General features: G+C 38.2%; 1 protein-coding gene across 1 annotated transcript; it reads right to left on the minus strand.

The window, feature by feature from the left end:
- Positions 1 to 9001: 9001 nt before the first annotated feature.
- LOC115209641 (protein mono-ADP-ribosyltransferase PARP15-like) lies at positions 9002 to 23152 on the minus strand. Its single transcript, XM_029778100.2, has 5 exons — positions 23149 to 23152; positions 20966 to 20972; positions 12939 to 13072; positions 12371 to 12548; positions 9002 to 10370 (listed from the first exon to the last, which is right to left on the minus strand). Exons 3-5 carry the CDS (start codon positions 13044 to 13046, stop codon positions 10093 to 10095), a joined length of 564 nt encoding a protein of 187 aa, XP_029633960.1. The 5' UTR covers positions 13047 to 13072; positions 20966 to 20972; positions 23149 to 23152; the 3' UTR covers positions 9002 to 10092.
- Positions 23153 to 23222: the final 70 nt, after the last annotated feature.

The following is a 23222-nucleotide window of genomic DNA, read 5'->3' on the forward strand; positions in this document are numbered from 1 at the left end:
GAGGACTGGAAGAGATATTTAGATGATTGCTTCATACTTTGGAAAGACAGCATGGATAAACTCCTTGATTTTAAAAGAATGCTCAACAACATACACAGCAATATACAATTTACTATGGAACACAACAGTAAGCAACTCCCTTTTCTAGACATCTTAATTAGAATAGTTAACAACCACATAGAAACAGACATCTTTTATAAACCCACAGATTCTAAACAATACCTACCATTTAACTCCTCCCACCCCAAACACATAAAAATTAATATACCCTTTAATCTGGCGAAAAGAATCTGCACCATCATTTCGGATACATACACTCGTGAACAAAGACTCCTTGAACTTAGATCTACACTAACTAAAAGACATTACTGAATCTCATTAGTAAATGAAGGCATCAAAAGAGCTAAGGAAATAGATATACAAATGTTAAGGAAAACTAGCCGAAATACTAAACCAGACTTAAAAATACTCCCGTACATTTCCACACATAACCCCAGAAACAACGAAGCCTTCAACATCATCACCCAAAACCTTCCCATCCTCACAGCAGACAAAACAATGAACGAAATTTTAAGCTCATATAAAATTATAAAAAGCAAAAAGCAACCGAAGTCACTGAAAAAAATATTAACCAGCGCTAGACTGTATCCACTAACAACAGAGCCAAAAGTGACAAAATGTGGACGTTCTAACTGTGGAACATGCCCCCACCTTCTGGAGGGTTCAGAATTCCAATTCAAACAGAAGAAATATTTAAGATCAAATCAAATTTCACCTGGGACTCAGTAAATTTAATCTATGTTATGACATGCATAGGATGTGGTAAACTCTATATTGGACAAACAGGAATTTCGCTCCGTCAAAGAATCACCATTCACAAAGAGCAAATCCGTCACCCACAACACAGACAGTTAAAGGTGAGTGAACACATAGAAAGGTGTGCCAGGAATCTTAATCCCAATTTCCAAATATTTCCCTTTTACTAATGTTCACAGAACACCACAATGCAACAAAGGTTGAATAAAGAGGCATTTTTCATCAATAAACTTCTCCCCCAACTAAATATGAACACACGACTCAATACAGAACACCACTAACTGTTCAATTGAAACCACTAACCCCTATACACTTCCTACACCACTCACATCTCTAAATCCAGAACTACTTACCTCCCTTACAAATAATCCAGAACTACTTACCTCCCTTACAAATAATCTTTTTTCTCGGGAACTATTAGACCTGACACCGTGTATTAGCCGGTGTTTTTCAAATGATGAATAGCTTTGCGTAAACCATGTTCCTTTTTTTCTCTTAGTTTATTATCATCTTATAATCATCTCATAATAATGACTTTTATGACTCGTATTACTACCGCAGTCAATCTAAATGTGTAAATTTGTCGTTACCTGTCATAAATATCCTTTTTTTATTTGCAATGTGCATTTTCGTTGATTTTTCATATTTTACCCATATATATGTATATATATACGACGGCTCTATATAAGCACCTACATCGCTAAAAATAGAGATCAGAAAACTTTTGTGTCACAGAATTGTCCTTGGAATATTTTCCTACCAGGCCTGTAATAAATTCGTGACTATTCTGTGACACAGAAATACTTTTGACTTTATTTTTAGCGATGTAGGTGCTCTTGTAGGGCCCTCGCATGTATGTATATATATACTGCTCAACTTAGCAAGAAGAATTTGCATGATTGCATCAAATCCCGAAACCCGAGAAAAGCGACTCCAAGAACTTAAAAACACTACTAAATAGAAAATACCCGGCCAGTCTTATTAAAAGTGGAATAGAAGATACGAAAATAATAGACATCCAAGAGTTACGGAAAACAAGAAAACACCATGACACACTTCAAATTTTATCTTACGTCTAAACACACAATCCGAGGAATAGGGAATCATACATCATCCACCAAAACACAGCCCTCCTAATGAAAGACCTGCGAGAGAAAACGGCACTGGAAACACATAGAATTATTAAAAGCAAGAGGTAACCGCATTCTCTAAAAACGTTATTTACCAGTGCCAAATTACCCACCAAAAGTACAACCCCACAAGCCCAAAAGGGCAACCGCCCTAATTGTGGGACTTGCATCTTCCTCTTAGAGGGCTCCACATGTAAATTTAAGTCAGGTCAAACTTTTACCATAAAATATGACTTTACCTGAGCATCGAAGAACTTAATCAGTGTTCTCAGATGTGGAGGGTGTGGTGGAGATTACATAGATCAACACCTAGACCAATGCCCGCAGACATAAACCCGAAATACCAAATCTTCCCTCTCTATCAATGTTCCGAAAACACTTCAACCCAATTCTGTTTAAATAAGGAAAGTATGCTCATCAGAAAATATAAACCACAGCTGAATATCCTTTAGAAAGAAATAAAAACACTGAAGGGAAAAAGGAAAAGACACAATTTCTCCACAAAAAACAACAACCACATACAACAGATATAATTTTTTAAACTTTTAGTAACAGTCTTCCACATAGGTTTCAAAACTGCAACTCCAAATGACCTTACAATAATACCATGCAAACACCAGTTGCTAACGGCACCAAACTCTAGACCAAAGAAATTTTATAAACACCAGGTATGTAGATTACATCTTCATACTCACATCCTCCTGTGAAGAAGCGAACAAAATATTCATGACGTTCAACAATGAATATACGGTTCAGTATAGAATATGCCAACAACACTGGATCCCTATCGCTGCTCAACCCCCGACTGAAAATAACGGAAGGAAAGATCCATACCTAGTTCTACAGGAAAGCAGCCAGTAGAGATATGTTTGTTCACTACAATTCAGCCCTTCCACTTGGTACTGAAAATAAGATACACCAGAAATGAACTTACACGCATCCAGAGCAAGTGCAGCAGGACAGAGAACAAGGCGACCCACACCACACGCTTCCAAGAGATATTGAAAACTAACGGGTACCCTATATTCATTGTAAATCAGCTTAAGTGCTCAAGACAACAAACACGCTAAACACACAGAAAACCCAGCAACACATGCTTCCTTAAAGTACCCCATTTTAGAAAGAAGATAACTACAGCCATCCGAAGAGCCATAAGAAGAGAAGGGTTAGAGCCCACTCCGGCCCCTCTCTGAGAAGACACCTAGCAAAGGAACGAGCAATGGACAGCAATCAATGCACACTAGCTAACTGCCCCATCCATGACACAGATTTATGCCAATGGCTTAATGTTGTGTATAGAATACAATGCAACAAGTTCTATGTGGGTAGCACAACAAGACTGTTACACATTTGCATCATAGAACATCTGAACACGAGAGCCTTCTCCTTCAGAAAACATCTAGACAGACGCCGAAACGCTGACAAAAGCATAACAGTCACAACTCGGAAAGTGAGAAAGTCTTTTACGTTTCGAGCCTATGCTCTTCGACAGAAAAGAACACAGAAATAAACAGAGAGAGAAAATAAGGTGTAGTGGCTAGCGATCAATCATGGCAAATGCTGCACAGGGGTGATCAGATAGTAGAGCTAGGAAGAAGGGGGAACAATAAAGTAGTGGTGATCCCAAAACGAAGGTACGCATACGTGTGTATGCGAGAGCGTGTATGTGCGTGTGGAAGAGGGCTGGTGACCTTGACGTGTGCCTGTATAGGTGTGTGGATGATGGTGCAGGTGTTGAGAATTGGTCAGTGCTAGTGTGTGGGGAATGGTGTGATGTGGTGTGGTGTTGGGGTATGGGGAAGCAAGGATGGAGTATGTAGGTGTGGGGTGGGGCATGTCGGAGTGGAATGTGTGGGATGGGGTGGGGATGAGATGGGATGTATAGGGACGATAGTGTTGGAATGTGTAGGGTAGGTAACAATGAAGGGAGTGGATGGAAGGGAGGAGGTGAGTATGAGTAAAGAGAGGAAGTAGGTGTCAGAGCAAGAGAGGAGAGGAGAGGTGGGTGGGAGTGAAAAAAGTGTAAGAGGAGAGAGGAGGGGGTTATATATATGTGAAAGTATGGTTAGTGATTACACATGGTTGAATATACAAGGAAAGAAATAAGACGAAAAACAGATTTGTTTTATGAGACTATGGTAAAAATATTTTAGAATATACAAAACAAAATTTTTCCCTTAATAAAACAACAGGTTTCGCTGTAGCTTTTCAAATTTTGAGTGTTAGGTGCAATACGAAAGAAGAAATTTTGTTTTTTATGTAACCAAGGTATTTTCAGCAAAGGGTAGGTAAATTTGTAATTTTTATTTAGTTCTGGCTCATATTTTCTCGAAAAACGAGGCCTCTTTTTATTTAGTTGCAATTGTATAATTTTCAATATGGATTTATATTCAGTTCTCGCTTATATTTTTTTGTAAAATGATCCCTCTTTATTTAGTCACAATTGTGTTGAGGTCCAAATAGCCCATTGATATATTGGGAAGATTTAGAATTGTAGCTGCAGTTGTTCTGCACACATGTCAATGGGTTCGCGGAGATGTATCTGGCAATATTGTGGGGAAGAGATTTGTTGTTTGTGGACTGTACATCTACGTCTAAGAGACATTCCTGTGGAACCTATATAGTTTTTTATGGCAGCTCAAGCATCCAATGACATAAATAAGGTTTTTGGAGGCGCAAGAGAAATTGGATTTAATTTTGAATTTTTCCCTTGTTTAAAATGGAATTCTCATCCTTCCTAAAGATTGAGAGATGTTCTGCATTTTTTTACTCCTGTGTTTGTTGTTCTTGAGAATAATGTATGATTTGTGAGGATTTTCTTTTATGTCTTTGATTGTTCATTGCTTTTAATGATCTTATGCATAATCGGAATTTCCTTCAGTTTGGAGCCCTTATGGAGTATTGGGAGATTTTAAATGCTTCGTTGTTTCTGGGGTTGTGTATGGGTATATAGGTTAGTATTTTTAGAGTAGATGTGCGACTTTTCTTAATGTCTTTATGTCAATCAATTTTGCACATTTAATCGCATCACCTATGAGCTGAATTGGGTAATGTCTGTGCATGAGTACATTTTTAAGCTCTTGCAGTCTTAGTTCTTTGGTATTTTTTCCATCACTATGGTGCAAATCTATCCTGCAGGGTTGAAGGTAATGTTTGTTTTAATATGTCTTGGGTGGCACAAGCTAAATAATAGGTATTGTTTAATGTCTGTATTTTTGTAAAATATGTCCCTTTCTATTTTTTATGTATTTTTTAAAACTAGTACGTCTAGGAATGGGAGTTCCTCTTGGTTGTTTTGCAGTGGGTTTGGAGGTCGGATACATTAAATACACTTGGAAAATCCCGTGGAAAAATAGTATTTCACACCGAGGTACAAATGGGTCTTATACAAAATATTTACTGCAAATTTTCCTGAAAACTTCAATTTATAAAAAAAATCTCTCTTCCCTTATAGATATTTCTTTTAGTAATTTATACGTTTAGTGTGCTAGAAGTAGTTATTATCGTAAGACTTTATAGCATTCCATACAGCCATACCAACAAAACCACTTCTTAATTATTTTTGTTGTAAATTATTCTGGTATATTAAAATTTTTTTTCATGTTATCAAAAATACAGATCAAAGTTATATACCTACTTTGTGTAATACTATTAATTCATTCAATAAATAATTTTTTTACACTATGTACATCGGATAAAGTGGATTTTGCAACAATTTGAAAGGAATAAATATGAAATTACCATTAATGAAAACAGAGGCAACAGAGTGTATGAAACAGTTTCAAATGAAAACGGAAAATTTTGGCTGCAACGAATTGATAGTTTATTTAATCTACTCTGCTGTGAATGAAATTTAAATTTGTGAAGATCTCATAGTTCAAATACTGAATAAACTTCAGAAACAAAAATTACAGGAAATTTCTTGGAACATGAATTTATAAAAAATTTCAAGATGTTCAAGCCTTTAATAATAGCTTTCTTACAGTGGCTATTACATACCTAATTAATAAGCAGTATTCTTCCTCCTAGCCCCTCTAAATTTCTCTTCACTTTCGACATCCAGAGCCTTTACACAGTGATCCCTCACCACGAGGGGCTGCGTGCACTCCAACATTTCCTTGACCTTCGACCTAACCCCAACCTGACATATCCACACTCGTTCGTCTGGCCGTACTTGTCCTCTCACTCAACTTCTCGTTTGCGGGTGATTTTTACCAGCATTTCTCAGGAGTGGCCATGGGAACGAGAACGGGTCCCAACTATGGCTACATTGAGGCCCAAATATTCTCAAGTTTCACTGGTCCCACTCCCGAACTATGCGGTCGGTATATTGACGACTGCATCGGTGCGACCTTACGCTCCTGCGAACATCTAGACTCCTTCCTCTCTTTTGCCAAATCTTTCCATCATGCCCTCCATACATCACTCCACTCTCATTACCTCCATGCACTACAAACACACAGATACACACTCATACCTCAACTTCTCCTCCTCCCACCCGAAACACACTAAGCTTTCCCTCCTCTATTCCCAATTTCTCCATCTACGCAGGCTTTGCAGTGACAACCATGAGACTCAGTGACAACCATGAGACTCAGTCTCAACTCATGGCTAACCACTTCATTCTACGTGGCTATCCCCTCACTACTATCCACACCGCCCTTGCCAGAGCACGTTCCGTGGACTGTGCATCTGCTCTTTCCCCCTGCACCCACCCCACCGTCTCCCGTTTCCCCTCACCTATCTCTTAAATGCAACATTCTCCAAGCCTTCCGCTAACTCCATTCTGACCCCTCTATTTCGCACATCTTCTCTAACTGACTCTTCCCCTCCTTCAAATGAGCCCACAACCTACAAGACCTCTTGGCCCACAGCTTCTTCCCTAACCCAAACTCCCAACCCGGCTCGTTCTCCTGCTCCGGCCCACGCTGCCACACTTGCCCTTACATCAACACCACCCTCCTTACCGGCACCCATCATTGACCCTATCATATCACTGACTCTTTCACCTGCATTTCTAGCAACGTCATCTATTGCTTCTCCTGCTCTATCGGCCCTTCTCTGTACATCGGACAAATGGGACAACGCTTGGATGACCGGTTCGCAGAACACTTCTGACACACCTGACTCTGCAATGACACCTCGGTCTCGTGCCATTACTGCTCTACAGGTCACTCTTTGCAACACCTGTCTGTTTTCGGATTGTCCATCCAGACTTCCGTCTTCTCCGTGAACAGAGATTAATCTCTTTTCGCTCCTTTGCACCACATGGAATCAACTCCTCTCCTCTTCATCTAACTCTCCTCTCTTCCTCTCACACCTATTTTCTCCCACCCACCTCTCTCTTTCTCTGACTCCTACTTCTCTTCCCTCCTAGCCACATTCTCGTTTCATCGTCACCCCTCCCTCGTAACCCCAACCTACCCAGTCCAACCCCACCTTCCCTATACATCCCATCCCACCCCTTACACCCACTTACATCCCACATACCCCACCCTCAGCCTAAACCACACATCACATTACACCACCACGCACACACTAGCACTGTCCACTTCCCAGTACCCTCACCATAATCAACACACCTACACATGCACACGTCAAGGTCACCAGGCCTCTTCCACACGCACATACATGCTCTCATATACACATTCGTGTGCACCTTCATTTTGGGATCACCACTACTTTATTATCTCCCCTTCTTCCTAGCTCTACTGTGTGACCCCTCTGTCTGGCATTCGCCATGATTGATCACTAGCCACTACACTTTATTTTCTCTCCCTGTTTCTTTTTGTGTTCCTTTCTGTGGAAGAGCGTAGGCTCAAAACATTAAAGACTTTCTCACTTTCTGAGAGTTAAACTAAGGCATCAGTTTGTCTATGCCACCTGTCTTCATCTTTTGTCTTTTTGTAATTCCCCCCCACCATATATATATATATATATATATATATATATATATTAAAATCAAAATGAGGGTGAAAAAATTGTATATTAATTTAATAACACCAATTTAACACCAGTGGTTTAGCGCATAAAAAACTGAGATTCAGTAAATATTATCAACACACATATGAGAGTGAATCCACTAAAGTGGACGTCCTTACGCTAACCACTAAAAATTGTTCTCAAGAAAAACTTACCACACTATGAATGTAAGCGAGCAGGACAAATGAAAACTAACAAAAATATAGATTTATATAGATCTATATTTTTGTTATTTTTCATTTGTCCTGCTCACTTACGTTCATAGTGTGCTAAGTTTTTCTTGAGAACAATTTTTAGTGGTTAGCGTAAGGGCGTCCACTTTAGTGGATTCCCTCTCATATGTGTATTAATATATCATCATCATCATCATCATCATCATCATCGTTTAACGTCTGTTCTCCATGCTAGCATGGGTTGAACGGTTCGACCGGGGATCTGGGAAGCCAGAAGGCTGCACCAGGCTCCAGTCTTATCTGGCAATGTTTCTACAGCTGGATGCCCTTCCTAACGCCAACCACTCCGTGAGTGTAGTGGGTGCTTTTTACGTGCCACCTGCACAGGTGCCAGGCGAGGCTGGTATGTATATATATTATGAATATATAAAATATTAGGGAAAAACAAGTATTCCAGGTTATCAGGACATTTACTATTTCACACTTTTCTTATGAAATGTAAAAAGTATATTTTATAATATTATTATTATAAATTTGGGATCTTTACCAATACATATGCACCTCCTGTTTCAGGATAACCTCATGGTATGGTATATGCAGAGAAAGATAAAGCAATTAAAATTATTAAAGCAATTAATGTAACTTACAAGAAAATTAGTTAAATAAATATAACTTAACTGTTATTATTCCCCACAGAATTATAACAAGTAGTTATATTTATTTAATTTTCTTATAAGTTACATTAATTGCTTTAATAATTATATTTGCTGTATCTTTCTCTGCGTATACCATATCATGAGGTTATCCTGAAACAGGAGGTGCATATCTATTGGTAAAGATCCCAAATTTGTAATAATAATATACGTATTTTAAATATTTCATAGGGAATACTTATTGTATTGTAAGCTCTATTTAGCACAGCAATCATTTCAGCTTACATATGTACTGCTCCTGAGAGGGTGGGGATATGTGTGTGTATTGTACTTTGCAACATGGAAGCTGTACTTCATTTGCAAAATGATGCTTTGAGAATTAACCTGCATTTTCCATGATATTACTTGAGAATTCCAAGAAAGATGGTGAAAGTAATGACAAAAGTGTCGTGTATCCCAATAATATCCCGTATTATACCACCAGGACGTTGGCCATTGTCTGGTGATTTCACTCAAAAATGCTAAATATGAATACTCCACAGGTTTTCCACCAATTTTCTCTGATAACAGGCATTCAATATGTACCAGTTGGGCTCTACTTGATCATATGGATGGGGTTTTGGTAAGTGTAAAGGAATTTTATTCTTCTTGGAAACACATTTCCAAAATCAGTGGACAGTTTCTTCCCAGTCACAAAACCGGTTTATACTTTTTTTTAAAAAATATAATACAAAATAATAAACTTTGACTGGATTTGAACCTGCAGCCTTCATTTTATTTTAAGCAATAATTACATCTAATGTAACAAAAAAGAAAATGTTAAAATATATTCAATTGTTTTAGTGTAAAAAATCTGAATAATTTTACTGTTACAAATTTGAATAGTTTCACTGTTACAAATTTGAATAATCTTAGTGTTACAAATTTGAATAGTTTCACTGTTACAAAATTGAATAATTTTAGTGTTACAAATTTGAATAGTTTCACTGTTACAAATTTGAATAATTTTACTGTTACAAATTTGAATAGTTTCACTGTTACAAAATTGAATAATTTTACTGTTACAAATTTGAATAGTTTCACTGTTACAAATTTGAATAATTTTACTGTTACAAATTTGAATAGTTTCACTGTTACAAATTTGAATAATTTTACTGTTAAATATTTGAATAGTTTAACTGTGACAAATCTGAATAATTTTCCTGTTACAAATCTGAATAATTTTACAGTTACAAATTTGAACAGCATTAGTTTTAAAAATTCAAATAGTTTTAAGTGTTATAAAATTGAAGTTTTAGTGTTAAACATTTGAATACTTTTAGAATTACAAATCTCAACTCAAAGTGTTACTAAAGCCTTAGAGAATGTAATCAAATAATTAGGATATGCTTGAGAGTCATCAAAAGTAACATAAATATCGGGTCTTTGAATATCATCAACAGCAGAATTGTAAGAACCATGTAAAACTTTTAATCTACGTTGCCCTTGAATCACTCTTCCCACAAGAACACTGCATTTGTATATTGTCTTTATTTTGTGATGGTCAGGAGTAGAATAGGTATCATCTGCAGAATATCGGATGCTTTTGGCAAAATAAACACCTTCACCATATGTGCCTAAGAATGATAAAAACAAAGAATATATATATATATATATATATATATATATATATGCACAACCTTTGAACATTGAGGCTCACTGAAGCAATGACTAGTGACCAGGACCTTTGGAGATATACTGTGATTCAGAAGACCAAACAAGCCAAGTGAGACCACAGCCCATGGCCTATGCCAGTGGGTGTAAGCAGCCCACTTATGAATACCCCCTCCCCACTCGTTCATTGGACAATAAACTTTGCTTGCAAAGACCTGTTGAGGCAAGTGAAATCAAAATCGCTGACGTGGCCGATGACACTACTGCGTGATTGGCACTTGTACCAGTGGAAAATTAAAAGCACACCGAGCATGATCGTTGCCAGGGCCATATAGTGGCTCCTCTGCTGGTGGCACGTGAAAAACAACATTTGAGCATGGTCGTTGCCAGTGCCACCGGACTACCTCCAATGAAGGTAGCATGTAAAAATACCTTTGAGCATGGTTGTTGTCAGAACCGCCTGACTGGCCCTCGTGCCAGTGGCATGTAAAAGCACCCACTAAACACTCGGAGTGGTTAGCATTAGGAAGGGCATCCAGCTATAGAAACTTTTCCACAACAGAGTGAGCCTGATGCAGCCTCTTGTTCATTAGTCCTCAGTCAGACCGTCCAACCCATGCTAGCTTGGAAAGTGGATGTTAAACGATGATGATGATGATGATGATGATGATATATATATATATGCTGAACTGGTGGCCTTCCAAAACTTTGGTGAAGGCTGAGGAAATGGAGTAACTGCTGCTTGCTATATTGACCAAATTTGGAGACCTCACATTGTGCCATACTTTGCCTGTTGTTGGAATTACATGTTCTGACATAACAATGCCCGTGACCATACTGCCAGGTTGACAACAGGCTTCCTCCAACAACATCAACATCTAGACACTGGCTTCAGTCCAGACCCAAACCCTATAGAGCACCTGTGGGATGAAACCCCTAAGAAGGCTAAATGACACCCGTCCAAGACCGAAAACTCAGGACAACTCACTGCAAGTTTTAACAGAGTGTCAGCTGCTATCCCCATGGCTTTCATCAATCGTTTGGTGCATTCAATGTGCAGAAGATGCCTGGCAGTAATCAACAATAATAGTGGTCACACGAGATATTGAGCTTATCTCTTTGAATCCAGGACATTTTGTCATCACATGACACCATGTGACATCAAACAGGTTTCAGGAAATGATGTTTTATCATTGGGAGAGCCTGTCCCTTGCAAATATTTACCACTGAACTTGTTTGGGTGGCATTTTGTGAAACCCCACTCTTCTACTCACCCCATATCCATATTCACCATACACATCAAAATCTAATTCCAAAAGATGATAAAAGAGTTAGTGAGAGAAGATCATTTGAGATATCTAAATGGAGTGACCTCTGCTGGTTTATCAGATTTCTGTACAGTTATTAAATGTCCCTTAACCAATTTCTAGGCCGTAGCAGACATTGAATATTTCAATGAGAGTTAACAACACTGTATTGATTATCTCAGTATATCTATAATTGACAAACTCAGAATGGTGATTGCTTGGCCTGGTGTTCGCTTGTTGATATTTCTGTCTAGTCCTGCAGACTCTCCACTAAACTTTTTCCTTCTTCCTATAACATTATCCCTCTGAAATTCCACCCCTTCTCTTATCTTTCCTGCAATATTTTCATTTACAAAGGTTCAAGAGGAACATTAATGGATGGGGACAGACCCTTCCTCCCAATCCAAATAAAAGTGTTGGTTCCACAATAATAAAATACACCTGGTTTACTCTAGAGCAGAAGATGTTAGGAAGGGGACCTGGCAGTAGAAACGATGCCAAACATGGAATGTGTGAGCAATATGACAGCCTCTGTCCTCTCTGAGTGAGAAAGGATTCTAAACAGCAATCAATGTGGAGAGTGACTGTCCAGCTCAGGACAATAGGAAGGGTGGGTAGAGGAGACTACTATTGCCACTTTGAGAATATGTACTTACCATTTTTACTACAATATCTACAGTTGAATCCATATCTATTTATTCTCTCAACACATTCTGCAGTAGTACCATGCCAAAGGCCATCAACTTCATTTGTAATCTTTGGATTTTCTGCCTCAAATTGTTCTTTCAATGCTTTGTATCTCTGGCATAATGTTTTATTTTGAATTCTCTCAATCTGTAGAAAGGAAAATACATTTATGAAAAGACAATCAGTTCACTTCTTTGACAAGGAAATAACGTTTGTGGTGAAAATCCCCAACCCTATCTGCTTTTTTTTTTTTCTTTTTTATTTGATACCAATTTTGATTCGGCTGTAAATTTTGGTAAGGCATAATAGTTTAGCTGCAAAATGGTGTTGCATTTACAATTCAATGCAAGAAGTTAAAGCAGAGGTATTTTTGTTGAGCAAAGATTTCTTGTGAATATCCAAAAACACATAAAACCATCCCAAAATAGGTTCATACAATGAGATTTAAGTCTTTTATACAAACAAAATGTCTCTTAACATTTTGTTTTAACAATAAACCATCAAATATTGTTTATAAACAGAAGTAAAAATACAAACTTTGATTATACGATAGGAAGGCAAATTCCGACGGAAAGTGGCCTGGATGTCATCATATTCTGATCCACTTGTGACTGGAACAATTTTAATTAATTCCTTGTCTCCCATTGATGACCATCTATCAAAGACTGATTCTAAAGTTCAAACAGAAATCAAATATTTCAGAACAAAAATAAAATTATGAACCCTTTTTCTGTTAAAAGTTTATAAAAAACAGGAATATTTTGGCAAACTTTGGGGAATAAACAAGGGACACTGAATTACTAATGATTACTATAGTTTAGTAGTAGTAGTAGGAGTGCAGGTGGGGTTGGGCTGTGGGTGTGGTGAAGAACTCCTTCCAAAGCAGACATTAGAGCACAACACAGTCCTTGCACCGATATCAAACCATCCAACCCATTGCTGGCATGGAAAATAGATGTTAAAAGATTATGATGATGATGGCCTCAGATATGTATATATATATGTGTGTATATGTATGTATGTATGTATGTATGTATGTATGTATGCATATAACTAAATGTATGTGAATTTTTTCAATGTGTACAAATAACATGGAAAAAATATATATTTACCAGGGTAGCAAAAATTCACATAAGTACCAAGAATGTTACATCCTATTTTTAAAGGTAGAAGTCCCAGGGTTTAGTGAAATGTTTTTGAATGACATAGATAAATTCAGAAATGGAGTTAAATTCAGGTGTTATTCAAATATTTATACTTCTGACACATGTTTCGAAGAAAACATTGATATTATTCCTTAGGAAATAAAATGATGTAAAACAATGTAATCATCTTGCATTCCCCTTCATCATATATGCAGTTATCACATTCGGTTAAAATGGCTTATTGATGTGTTTTGTTTCTATTTTCTCCCATGATGTGATGATTACATTGTTTGACATCATTTTATTCCCTCAGAAATAGTACCAATGTTTCCTTCGAAACATGTCAGAAGTAAAAAGATTTGAATAACACCTGCGCTTAACTCCATTTCTTAATTTATATACATGCATGTATATATATATACACACACACACACACACACACACATATATGTATGTATGTATATGCATATATTGTTTGAAGTGATGTACAGTTTTATGTATTTAGAAAAAGCTGGTAGTCGGTATTTTGGATATGGCTAAAAATTTCCATACTATCTTTGAAATAATCTTTGTAATTTCGTAAACTAATTATTTAAATTGAACCTTCATTATAACTTCTGAAAGCCTTAGTTTTTCTCCTGAAAAGCAAAATAAGCTGTTTTCATCCAATGCAAAAACATTCTACTGAGAAATAGGGAAAACCATTCCAGACTCCACTCCCATGGAAGAAGTTGGAACTTTTAGAAAAATATCTGGAGTGATGCATGGAAATAAAGACTGGGTTAGACATACAGAAGGATCCTACCAAAACTTACCAGAACAAGCATGGTAAGACATCACAATAGCAAAGCTGAGGATAGTGCTCACAAAGGTTCATATGTGGAAATCCCCTGGTAATGACAGGGTGCCAAATTTCTGGCTCGCATCACTCCCATGTGCACATGAAAATTAAGTTCAGGCATTGAATGAAATTATGAGTGATCCTATGAAAATACCGATTGGTTATTCAAGAAGAATAAGAAAGCCAAATTTCCCCAAAACTATTGGCTCATAACATGTCTCTCTAACACATATAAAATTTCAACATCCATCCTTGTGGAGAACGCATACAAATTAAGGAAACAAAACAATATTTTCCCCCACTGAACAAAAATGGGGGCTGATGAGGCTCATATGGATGCAAAGATGAACTCTTAATCAATCACATGATCCTTGAGAACTGTCATAACAAACCCAGAAATCTCAGTGCTGCATGAATTGATTACACAGTGGTCTTTGACAGCATACAGCATTCATGGATCTTGAAATTGCTTCTTAATTTCTTCTGTGATTTCAAATTTTCTGAAGCACAATATTCAGTGTGAAATACAAATCTCCAATTATACAACTCTGATGGAGTACTGACCACAAAAAATTATTAATATCAACTGTGGAATTTTCCAAGGCGACTCACTTTCACCTTCAATTTTCTGCATAGCCCTAATACCCCTTACAAATGAATTCAACAGAATAGGGTATGGATATAAGATTGGTGACAAGAAAACAAGTCATCTATTTTATGTGGATGACTTAAAACTCTATGGCAAAGACGATAATGAGCTTGAAGGACTGCTACATAATGTGAAAGCATTTAGTGATGACAATAACATCCCTCCTCCCCAAACCTAACCCCACATTCCCTTCCCAGTTTTCAGAGTTGGCACTGTCAATGTTGGTACACTGAAAGGTAGGTCTAGTGAGATTGTAGAGATGCTAGAAAGACACTTTGATGTATGCTGCATACAAGAGGAAAGATGGAGAGGAGCTTCAGCTAGGGTCCTCACAGGCAAGGCACATAGGTATAAAGTCTTCTGGCAAGGTAACATGGATGGTGTAGGGGGTATAGGCATACTCCTTGTGGATGAATGGGTGGATAAAGTCATAAAGGTTGTTAGGGTGTGCGATAGAGTGCTTAAGCTCAGGCTAGTCCTGCAGAACAGCACAGCTACAATTATCTCTGCCTACGCCCCTGCAAGTGGCCCTACTAAATGCTCAGAAGGACCATTTTTATGATACCCTTCTACAGGCTACCTCAAAGACGAGTGGCAAAGACCTCATCTTTGTGGCTGGAGATTTTAATGGGTATGTTGGGCGGGAATCTGTTATGTTCACTGGCGTACATGGGGGCCATGTTATTGGTGATCGGAACGATGAGGGAACTAGACTATTGGAGTTCTGTGATGCATGTAACCTTTTAATCTGCAACACTAACTTCAGGAAGCCAGACAGCCACCTGATAACCTATCAATTAGGTGACTCTGCTAGCCAGACTGATTTCATCCTCACCAGATAGCGGGACACAGGGTTGCTCTTATATACAAAGACCCTCCTGGGTAAAGAATGTACCCCACAGCATAGGCTAGTCCTTAGTGACTTTAGGTTCAAGGCCAGAAGGATACCAAGAAGCAGACCAATCCCAAAAAGAAGGATTTGAAGGCTAAAGAAACCTTCACATGGTCAGAGATTTAGGGACATCTTCATCAAGAAATTTGAAGAGAGGGAGGAGGAGCTACAGACATCGGACATAGAAGGTAGCAGGAAATTCCTACAGGACAGCTTACTGAGTGCTACAGACCAAGTCTGAGGATGGTGCAAAGTCCCTTCCAGACCCAGAGTTACGTAGTGGTAGAATAGTACAGTAGACAAAGCCATTAGATCAAAGAAACAGGCCTGGAAAGCCTGGAGGGATGTGGGTAGCAGGGAACTGTACCAGGTAGCCAAAAGGGAGGCTGGGCAGCAGGTATACATAGCCAAGAGTGAAGCGGTAAAGAAGAAGTTTGTCAATGTCAAGCAACGTGAGGACCAAAGAACTGAAGTATTTCAGATTGCAAGACAGTATGTGAGAGAAAATTGTGATGTCACAGGAGAGAAATGTGTCTGAATGGATGATGGTGCACTTGCTTTTAATGATTTTCAAAAGAAAGAAGCTTGGAAATGCTATTATGAAAGGCTGCTGAATGTGGAGAATGAAGGGAGGAGGAAAGCCTGCCAAATGTTGACCCAGTAGAGGGACCAGCTATCCGAATAGACAGCTCCCATGTAGATAAAGCAATTAAGGGTATGAAGCCAGGAAAAGACCCTAGCCCATTAGGAATCACTGCTGAGAGACTTAAAACATCTGGTGGTGTGGGCTATGGCCTAGTCACCCGCATTGTAAACCAGGTAGTTCATAACGGAGTCATACCCAATGACTGGTGTAACAGCACCATAGTCAACTTCTATAAAGGTGAAAGTGATGCTTTAGATAGAAATAACTACAGGGGTATCAAACTGCTGGATCAGGTGATGAAGGTGATAGAGGGGATCATAGCCCATCTCATTAGGGTGAGAGTCTGCTTAGATGAGATACAGTTCGGTTTTGTTCCAGGCAGAAGCACCACTGATGCCATATTCCTGGTTTGACAACTGCAGGAGAAATACCTAGCTAAAGATAAACCCCTCAACTTAGCTTTCGGGGACTTGGAGAAAGCCTTTGACAGGGTCCCCCGATCCCTTATCTGGTGGGTGATGTGGAAACTGGAGATTGACGAATGGTTAATAAGGGCTGTACACGCCTTAACCAGAGATGTTGTTGGTAAGGTTAGGGCTGGCAATGAATATAGTGAAGAATTACGGGTAGAAGTAGGGTTCACCAAGTATCAGCCCTCAGTCCCCTTTTATTCATCATAGTCCTCCAGGCAATAACAGGAATTCAAGACAGGTTGCGCCTGGGAGCTCCACTATGCTGACGACCTAGCCCTTGTAGCAGAATCACTATCAGAACAAGAGAAGAAATTTCAGGTGTGGAAGCAAGGTTTAGAATTGAAGGGCCTTAGAGTCTACGTTGCAAAAACCAAAGTTCTAGTAAGTAGGAAGGCGAACACATCAAACACCCCTTCAGGTAGGTGGCCCTGTGAATTTTATTTCCTTTTTCCTTTTATTTTCCTTGTTTACTTTTTTTACACATCAAACACCCCTTCAGGTGGCCCTGTGAATTTTATTTCCTTTTTCCTTTTATTTTCCTTGTCTACTTTTTTTACACATCAAACACCCCTTCAGGTAGGTGGCCCTGTGAATTTTATTTCCTTTTTCCTTTTATTTTCCTTGTTTACTTTTTTTTTCTTTTTTCCCCTTTTTTTATATGACTTTGTAAATGGTATAATTTTACACATGGTTGAATATACAAGGAAAGAAATAAGACGAAAAACAGATTTGTTTTATGAGACTATGGTAAAAATATTTTAGAATATACAAAACAAAATTTTTCCCTTAATAAAACAACAGGTTTCGCTGTAGCTTTTCAAATTTTGAGTGTTAGGTGCAATACGAAAGAAGAAATTTTGTTTTTTATGTAACCAAGGTATTTTCAGCAAAGGGTAGGTAAATTTGTAATTTTTATTTAGTTCTGGCTCATATTTTCTCGAAAAACGAAGCCTCTTTTTATTTAGTTGCAATTGTATAATTTTCAATATGGATTTATATTCAGTTCTCGCTTATATTTTTTTGTAAAATGATCCCTCTTTATTTAGTCACAATTGTGTTGAGGTCCAAATAGCCCATTGATATAATGGGAAGATTTAGAATTGTAGCTGCAGTTGTTCTGCACACATGTCAATGGGTTCGCGGAGATGTATCTGGCAATATTGTGGGGAAGAGATTTGTTGTTTGTGGACTGTACATCTACGTCTAAGAGACATTCCTGTGGAACCTATATAGTTTTTTATGGCAGCTCAAGCATCCAATGACATAAATAAGGTTTTTGGAGGCGCAAGAGAAATTGGATTTAATTTTGAATTTTTCCCTTGTTTAAAATGGAATTCTCATCCTTCCTAAAGATTGAGAGATGTTCTGCATTTTTTTACTCCTGTGTTTGTTGTTCTTGAGAATAATGTATGATTTGTGAGGATTTTCTTTTATGTCTTTGATTGTTCATTGCTTTTAATGATCTTATGCATAATCGGAATTTCCTTCAGTTTGGAGCCCTTATGGAGTATTGGGAGATTTTAAATGCTTCGTTGTTTCTGGGGTTGTGTATGGGTATATAGGTTAGTATTTTTAGAGTAGATGTGCGACTTTTCTTAATGTCTTTATGTCAATCAATTTTGCACATTTAATCGCATCACCTATGAGCTGAATTGGGTAATGTCTGTGCATGAGTACATTTTTAAGCTCTTGCAGTCTTAGTTCTTTGGTATTTTTTCCATCACTATGGTGCAAATCTATCCTGCAGGGTTGAAGGTAATGTTTGTTTTAATATGTCTTGGGTGGCACAAGCTAAATAATAGGTATTGTTTAATGTCTGTATTTTTGTAAAATATGTCCCTTTCTATTTTTTATGTATTTTTTAAAACTAGTACGTCTAGGAATGGGAGTTCCTCTTGGTTGTTTTGCAGTGGGTTTGGAGGTCAGATACATTAAATACACTTGGAAAATCCTGTGGAAAAATAGTATTTCACACCGAGGTACAAATGGGTCTTATACAAAATATTTACTGCAAATTTTCCTGAAAACTTCAATTTATAAAAAAAATCTCTCTTCCCTTATAGATATTTCTTTTAGTAATTTATACGTTTAGTGTGCTAGAAGTAGTTATTATCGTAAGACTTTATAGCATTCCATACAGCCATACCAACAAAACCACTTCTTAATTATTTTTGTTGTAAATTATTCTGGTATATTAAAATTTTTTTTCATGTTATCAAAAATACAGATCAAAGTTATATACCTACTTTGTGTAATACTATTAATTCATTCAATAAATAATTTTTTTACACTATGTACATCGGATAAAGTGGATTTTGCAACAATTTGAAAGGAATTACCATTAATGAAAACAGAGGCAACAGAGTGTAAGAAACAGTTTCAAATGAAAACGGAAAATTTTGGCTGCAACGAATTGATAGTTTATTTAATCTACTCTGCTGTGAATGAAATTTAAATTTGTGAAGATCTCATAGTTCAAATACTGAATAAACTTCAGAAACAAAAATTACAGGAAATTTCTTGGAACATGAATTTATAAAAAATTTCAAGATGTTCAAGCCTTTAATAATAGCTTTCTTACAGTGGCTATTACATACCTAATTAATAAGCAGTATTCTTCCTCCTAGCCCCTCTAAATTTCTCTTCACTTTCGACATCCAGAGCCTTTACACAGTGATCCCTCACCACGAGGGGCTGCGTGCACTCCAACATTTCCTTGACCTTCGACCTAACCCCAACCTGACATATCCACACTCGTTCGTCTGGCCGTACTTGTCCTCTCACTCAACTTCTCGTTTGCGGGTGATTTTTATCAGCATTTCTCAGGAGTGGCCATGGGAACGAGAACGGGTCCCAACTATGGCTACATTGAGGCCCAAATATTCTCAAGTTTCACTGGTCCCACTCCCGAACTATGCGGTCGGTATATTGACGACTGCATCGGTGCGACCTTACGCTCCTGCGAACATCTAGACTCCTTCCTCTCTTTTGCCAAATCTTTCCATCATGCCCTCCATACATCACTCCACTCTCATTACCTCCATGCACTACAAACACACAGATACACACTCATACCTCAACTTCTCCTCCTCCCACCTGAAACACACTAAGCTTTCCCTCCTCTATTCCCAATTTCTCCATCTACGCAGGCTTTGCAGTGACAACCATGAGACTCAGTGACAACCATGAGACTCAGTCTCAACTCATGGCTAACCACTTCATTCTACGTGGCTATCCCCTCACTACTATCCACACCGCCCTTGCCAGAGCACGTTCCGTGGACTGTGCATCTGCTCTTTCCCCCTGCACCCACCCCACCGTCTCCCGTTTCCCCTCACCTATCTCTTAAATGCAACATTCTCCAAGCCTTCCGCTAACTCCATTCTGACCCCTCTATTTCGCACATCTTCTCTAACTGACTCTTCCCCTCCTTCAAATGAGCCCACAACCTACGAGACCTCTTGGCCCACAGCTTCTTCCCTAACCCAAACTCCCAACCCGGCTCGTTCTCCTGCTCCGGCCCACGCTGCCACACTTGCCCTTACATCAACACCACCCTCCTTACCGGCACCCATCATTGACCCTATCATATCACTGACTCTTTCACCTGCATTTCTAGCAACGTCATCTATTGCTTCTCCTGCTCTATCGGCCCTTCTCTGTACATCAGACAAATGGGACAACGCTTGGATGACCGGTTCGCAGAACACCTCTGACACACCTGACTCTGCAATGACACCTCGGTCTCGTGCCATTACTGCTCTACAGGTCACTCTTTGCAACACCTGTCTGTTTTCGGATTGTCCATCCAGACTTCCGTCTTCTCCGTGAACAGAGATTAATCTCTTTTCGCTCCTTTGCACCACATGGAATCAACTCCTCTCCTCTTCATCTAACTCTCCTCTCTTCCTCTCACACCTATTTTCTCCCACCCACCTCTCTCTTTCTCTGACTCCTACTTCTCTTCCCTCCTAGCCACATTCTCGTTTCATCGTCACCCCTCCCTCGTAACCCCAACCTACCCAGTCCAACCCCACCTTCCCTATACATCCCATCCCACCCCTTACACCCACTTACATCCCACATACCCCACCCTCAGCCTAAACCACACATCACATTACACCACCACGCACACACTAGCACTGTCCACTTCCCAGTACCCTCACCATAATCAACACACCTACACATGCACACGTCAAGGTCACCAGGCCTCTTCCACACGCACATACATGCTCTCATATACACATTCGTGTGCACCTTCATTTTGGGATCACCACTACTTTATTATCTCCCCTTCTTCCTAGCTCTACTGTGTGACCCCTCTGTCTGGCATTCGCCATGATTGATCACTAGCCACTACACTTTATTTTCTCTCCCTGTTTCTTTTTGTGTTCCTTTCTGTGGAAGAGCGTAGGCTCAAAACATTAAAGACTTTCTCACTTTCTGAGAGTTAAACTAAGGCATCAGTTTGTCTATGCCACCTGTCTTCATCTTTTGTCTTTTTGTAATTCCCCCCCACCATATATATATATATATATATATATATATATATATATATATATATATATATATATATATATATATATATATATATTAAAATCAAAATGAGGGTGAAAAAATTGTATATTAATTTAATAACACCAATTTAACACCAGTGGTTTAGCGCATAAAAAACTGAGATTCAGTAAATATTATCAACACACATATGAGAGCGAATCCACTAAAGTGGACGTCCTTACGCTAACCACTAAAAATTGTTCTCAAGAAAAACTTACCACACTATGAATGTAAGCGAGCAGGACAAATGAAAACTAACAAAAATATAGATTTATATAGATCTATATTTTTGTTATTTTTCATTTGTCCTGCTCACTTACGTTCATAGTGTGCTAAGTTTTTCTTGAGAACAATTTTTAGTGGTTAGCGTAAGGGCGTCCACTTTAGTGGATTCCCTCTCATATGTGTATTAATATATCATCATCATCATCATCATCATCATCGTTTAACGTCTGTTCTCCATGCTAGCATGGGTTGAACGGTTCGACCGGGGATCTGGGAAGCCAGAAGGCTGCACCAGGCTCCAGTCTTATCTGGCAATGTTTCTACAGCTGGATGCCCTTCCTAACGCCAACCACTCCGTGAGTGTAGTGGGTGCTTTTTACGTGCCACCTGCACAGGTGCCAGGCGAGGCTGGTATGTATATATATTATGAATATATAAAATATTAGGGAAAAACAAGTATTCCAGGTTATCAGGACATTTACTATTTCACACTTTTCTTATGAAATGTAAAAAGTATATTTTATAATATTATTATTATAAATTTGGGATCTTTACCAATACATATGCACCTCCTGTTTCAGGATAACCTCATGGTATGGTATATGCAGAGAAAGATAAAGCAATTAAAATTATTAAAGCAATTAATGTAACTTACAAGAAAATTAGTTAAATAAATATAACTTAACTGTTATTATTCCCCACAGAATTATAACAAGTAGTTATATTTATTTAATTTTCTTATAAGTTACATTAATTGCTTTAATAATTATATTTGCTGTATCTTTCTCTGCGTATACCATATCATGAGGTTATCCTGAAACAGGAGGTGCATATCTATTGGTAAAGATCCCAAATTTGTAATAATAATATACGTATTTTAAATATTTCATAGGGAATACTTACTGTATTGTAAGCTCTATTTAGCACAGCAATCATTTCAGCTTACATATGTACTGCTCCTGAGAGGGTGGGGATATGTGTGTGTATTGTACTTTGCAACATGGAAGCTGTACTTCATTTGCAAAATGATGCTTTGAGAATTAACCTGCATTTTCCATGATATTACTTGAGAATTCCAAGAAAGATGGTGAAAGTAATGACAAAAGTGTCGTGTATCCCAATAATATCCCGTATTATACCACCAGGACGTTGGCCATTGTCTGGTGATTTCACTCAAAAATGCTAAATATGAATACTCCACAGGTTTTCCACCAATTTTCTCTGATAACAGGCATTCAATATGTACCAGTTGGGCTCTACTTGATCATATGGATGGGGTTTTGGTAAGTGTAAAGGAATTTTATTCTTCTTGGAAACACATTTCCAAAATCAGTGGACAGTTTCTTCCCAGTCACAAAACCGGTTTATACTTTTTTTTAAAAAATATAATACA

This window comes from Octopus sinensis, linkage group LG1 (genome assembly GCF_006345805.1).
Source record: "Octopus sinensis linkage group LG1, ASM634580v1, whole genome shotgun sequence".
Lineage (NCBI taxonomy): Eukaryota > Metazoa > Mollusca > Cephalopoda > Octopoda > Octopodidae > Octopus > Octopus sinensis.

What these genes read in the sequence shown, in the direction of transcription:
- LOC115209641 (XM_029778100.2), bottom strand. Translation starts at nt 13,046, where the DNA reads ATGGGAGACAAGGAATTAATTAAAATTGTTCCAGTCACAAGTGGATCA. An exon ending in CTTCCTATCGTATAATCAAA is followed by an intron (nt 12,549 to 12,938) that starts GTTTGTATTTTT and finishes TCCTTTCTACAG; the next exon opens with ATTGAGAGAATTCAAAATAA. An exon ending in TAGATATTGTAGTAAAAATG is followed by an intron (nt 10,371 to 12,370) that starts GTAAGTACATAT and finishes TATCATTCTTAG; the next exon opens with GCACATATGGTGAAGGTGTT.